The sequence below is a fragment of the Pochonia chlamydosporia genome (assembly GCF_001653235.2).
Source record: "Pochonia chlamydosporia 170 chromosome Unknown PCv3seq00027, whole genome shotgun sequence".
In the NCBI taxonomy this organism is placed as follows: domain Eukaryota; kingdom Fungi; phylum Ascomycota; class Sordariomycetes; order Hypocreales; family Clavicipitaceae; genus Pochonia; species Pochonia chlamydosporia.
The window spans coordinates 214336-218075 of NW_019154062.1; the positions used below are offsets into that span (position 1 = coordinate 214336).

Genomic DNA, 3740 nt, shown 5'->3' on the forward strand with positions numbered 1-3740 from the left:
GCCGGGAGATGGCATAAAGAACTGACAACCTAGCTATGGTGTAATATCCATATCAGCAGCAGACCAAGCGCACAAAACAGCACAGCAACTACTCTCTACCATGCAAGCCAAGTCACTCAAAATGGCACTCTACCCTTTATCCCCCCGCCGCTCTGATCTTCCACTCAATACGGTGTAAGGAGCGAATACCCTACATCAATGCGCTCATATCACCATGGCAGCTAAACCGCACTCGGCTTTGTTGTGCTCGGTACTATTTTCTGAGTTCATGTATGAGGTAACTGCACTTGGCTTGCTGTATATTCGGTGAGTTTTACACAAAGTGACGAAGCAGCGTCTTATTATATTTACCGACTTCATATGGGAAGTGGAATAGCACTGCCCGTTAACCTCATCTCAACCTCCTAAAGACCAGCCAGTCTCGTCACATCATGTAGCATCGTTGCACCTAGCGCCATCAAAGTGGAGACATCTCCTGATATAAACTTTGTGATAGAGTGACCTACATCCCATAAGCATCACATCCGACGTGGCTATCCCCTAATTGAGCAAATATAACCGCCATGTCTCTAAAAATAGTGCGTTCCTTGCGGCTACTCGCCGGACATTCTGATAGCACAAGTAAATATGGACTCATTATCCGATCTGGAGCCTCGCAAATCGAATATCAACGGTTGGGCGTCGTTGCGGTAGATCGCAATGTCCGCGCGATTTCGTTTGGTGCCTACGCCATGCTGAGTGATGACCTTGGGAACGAATGCACAAAGCAAGAAGAACCATTAGCAGGCGTCTATTACACGGTGTCATCACTCGGGAAGCAAACCATCAAACATGGGCCTCACTATACACATGTCATGCTCGGCCTCTCGCTTCGTAGCATTACCCAGAGAAGCAGGATCACGTCAGACGCGGCCATGTTTTAACAAAGTGACGAATGTCATCACCTCTCAGACTTGGATACCTTCCATGTCATTATGTGATACACTCGCAGGAATCAGGTAGACATGTAGGCAGAACGTCGAGAGCAACTGGTACACTACTGTCAGTATGCCATTCACGAGCAGGAATCAGGTGCAAACGTAGGCAGAAAGTCGACAGCAACCGGGTTGTACTACCCTTCACTCCCCTAATTAGGTACATTGACTGAACGGTCCAAGTTGCCGCCGTCCATACCCAAGTCCTACGCATCAAACAACACAAGTTATGCATCATAATAAATATATTGCACCAAGTGCCTCCACAAACATAGCGCCATCAATGCAACTACTCCAAATCAACCCAACAGCTCCAGAGCCAGAGCCAAAGCCAAAGCCAAGCCAGAAAGAAAGAAAGAATATACCGAGGACCCCAACGCCATCCGAGGTGCCCAGGAGGTAAAAAAACAGGCCATTAAAAATACTAGTACTTCATGAATACGCTAAAGTCATCAATCGCCCCATTTTGAACCATCTGCTATCTACAGTGCCCTTCTTCTCTGCGGAACCAACAAAGTTGATTGATTGTCGATTCTAAGACATGTTGAATAGGGCCGCCACCACTACTTTCCTGATGCTGTGAACTCGTGTATAGTCTGGAATAAGCTGCTCTATGCTCGTTTGCGCAAAAACTAGTCGTCGCGTCGTCCAACAGCGTGTTGGTAAACTTAATATAGAAAGAACGCCTCAATTGAGACGTGGTAGGATGGTATTTAATGCTGCTTCGTGGCATTGCGGGCCTGTTTGTTGGCAATCTGCTTCTCCTTAGGGATGGTCAACGCATTGATGCCGAGATAATCGCAGATGGCCGTAATGACAATGTATGCCCAGCGGAAGTACACCACCAGAGAGAAGAAAAAGTATGCCCACAGGTAGTACAATTCCAAGGTGGCACTGATCTGCGGGAGGCCCAGTCGCGGAAGGTTTCCGAGGAATGCGCCGCCCACAAGCGGTGCAAGCATAACCGTCCAGTATGGGAAAGGCTGGCGAGTCAAGTGCGCAAGGATCATCTTGGTGGTCAGGCGGCCAAAGACAAAGGACATGGTCAAGCAGAACAGGACCAAGTGATTATCCGTCATCAATGTGCTGTAAGGAGAAAACACCCAGGCTCCGACCCCCAGCGTGAACACAGCCATCGGCGTCCACTCGGCGAACACGGGAATGACGGGAAGTCCCTGCTTCTGGCGTGCACATGCGACATTGTACAAGCAAAAGGGAATGTGTCCAGCGAGCAGGGACACAATAATCAAGCCAACCCAGATATCTCGGAATGACGTCTTGCCAAGCATGTCGGCCAGTCCAGGCAAGTTATCCCCAAGAGCATCGGCAAGAGGCAGAGTCCAGATATGAGGGCCCCAAATTCCCGAAGCAATCATGATGCTGCAAGCGATGAGCAAGCCTTCGGTAGGGCCGTTGATAACGCCCAGGTATAAGGTGTGAGTGTGGTACGTCTCCCAGGTCGAAAAGAACATGGCGAGACAAGGGCACAGGGCCGTAAAGATTCCGGCGTTCGATGTTCCCAAGCCCATGGCAGCGGTTTCGAGTAAACTTGCGAGTGTGCAATTGAGAGAGTCGATTCCGTGGTCGAAGAGCTCGCCGAGTCCGCTCGAAGTTCCCGTCCTTCTCGCCTGCTTTCCATCAACGTTGTCCATGGTCTGATACATAAACAGACCGAATGCGAAGCTGAAGTACAGCCATGTTGGTCCCTAAACGCAAGTAATCGGTATTTAGCACTGCAATTGCGAATAACTCAGACTGGTTTGGCCAGAACGTACCGGTCCGACCAAGTCGGGCATATAAATGACCAGCAGGCCAATGTTACCCAGAATAAAAAAGAAGCCCAACAGGGTAACCATGTTTGGGGCAATCCATAACGGCAACACATTTACAAAGGCATTCCACTGTGGAAAGTCGACGAGTTAGTTTGGTGCATCTGCGCTGGCAAGCTTCTCGGAGCTACCCCACGTAGCACAGCTCTGGTGTTGAGAACTTGGAGTGCAAAAGTGGCGGCCAACCACCACGACAAAGAAAAAAAAGGGTCCCACGTACCCATGGACCAAGGATGTATTTCGACACGGGCGACTTGTCGACGCTCGAATATTTGTACGACTTTAGATGTATCAGGGCATCATCAGAGATGCATTCGGCAGCAGCTTTCCCTAAGAGTAGGACAATGTCAGCAACCGACTGAGCCATGATGTCCAGAGCTTCAAAGCTCAAGCAGCCCAAATGATGTGCAGCTCCAAAGACTGGGTAGGTGCGTGCTTGTCCCTGGCATGCAAGGCTCCCACCCACTTGAGTCTTGACATGGAAAAGGACGCACGTGGGCAAGGAAGAGTGTCAGGAGATGAAGAAAAAGGGAACGCACTCGTATTGGGAGCCATGTTTGCGTCGTCTCGCGGCAGCAGGCTATCTCGTTCGTAAAAAGGCAGCGTTTCCTCGTTGTCGTTGTCGCTGCCAGAGCCAGACGAAGACAAGACCATGACGGCAGAATCAAAGTACCAGCAAAACGGGAGAGGCGGTGGAGGAGGGGCCGGCGGGCGTGACAGAGTATATGTACTTGAGTACCTTGGCGGTCCCTGTCTTGGCTTCTATGTTGGGTGCGAGCGTCAGTGAGTGCCTTGAGGAACGAAGAGACGAAAGGTCTTATGCCCCGCCCCAGGACCATAACCTGCCTTCTCATTGGTCGTTGATTAAGCGTCCCTTGTCATCATTTGTTTGGTCAGTCACTGTTGGTCAGTCACTGTCACGTCTCACTGGTTCCCT

General features: G+C 50.2%; 1 protein-coding gene across 1 annotated transcript; it reads right to left on the minus strand.

Annotated features, from left to right (window-relative positions):
- Positions 1-1687: 1687 nt before the first annotated feature.
- Positions 1688-3457, minus strand: VFPPC_12306 (sn-1,2-diacylglycerol cholinephosphotransferase; the record flags this gene model as incomplete). Its single annotated transcript, XM_018290230.1, has 4 exons — positions 1688-2680; positions 2750-2875; positions 3024-3133; positions 3343-3457. 4 exons carry the CDS (start codon positions 3455-3457, stop codon positions 1688-1690), a joined length of 1344 nt encoding a protein of 447 aa, XP_018135876.1.
- Between the last annotated feature and the right edge of the window lie 283 nt (positions 3458-3740).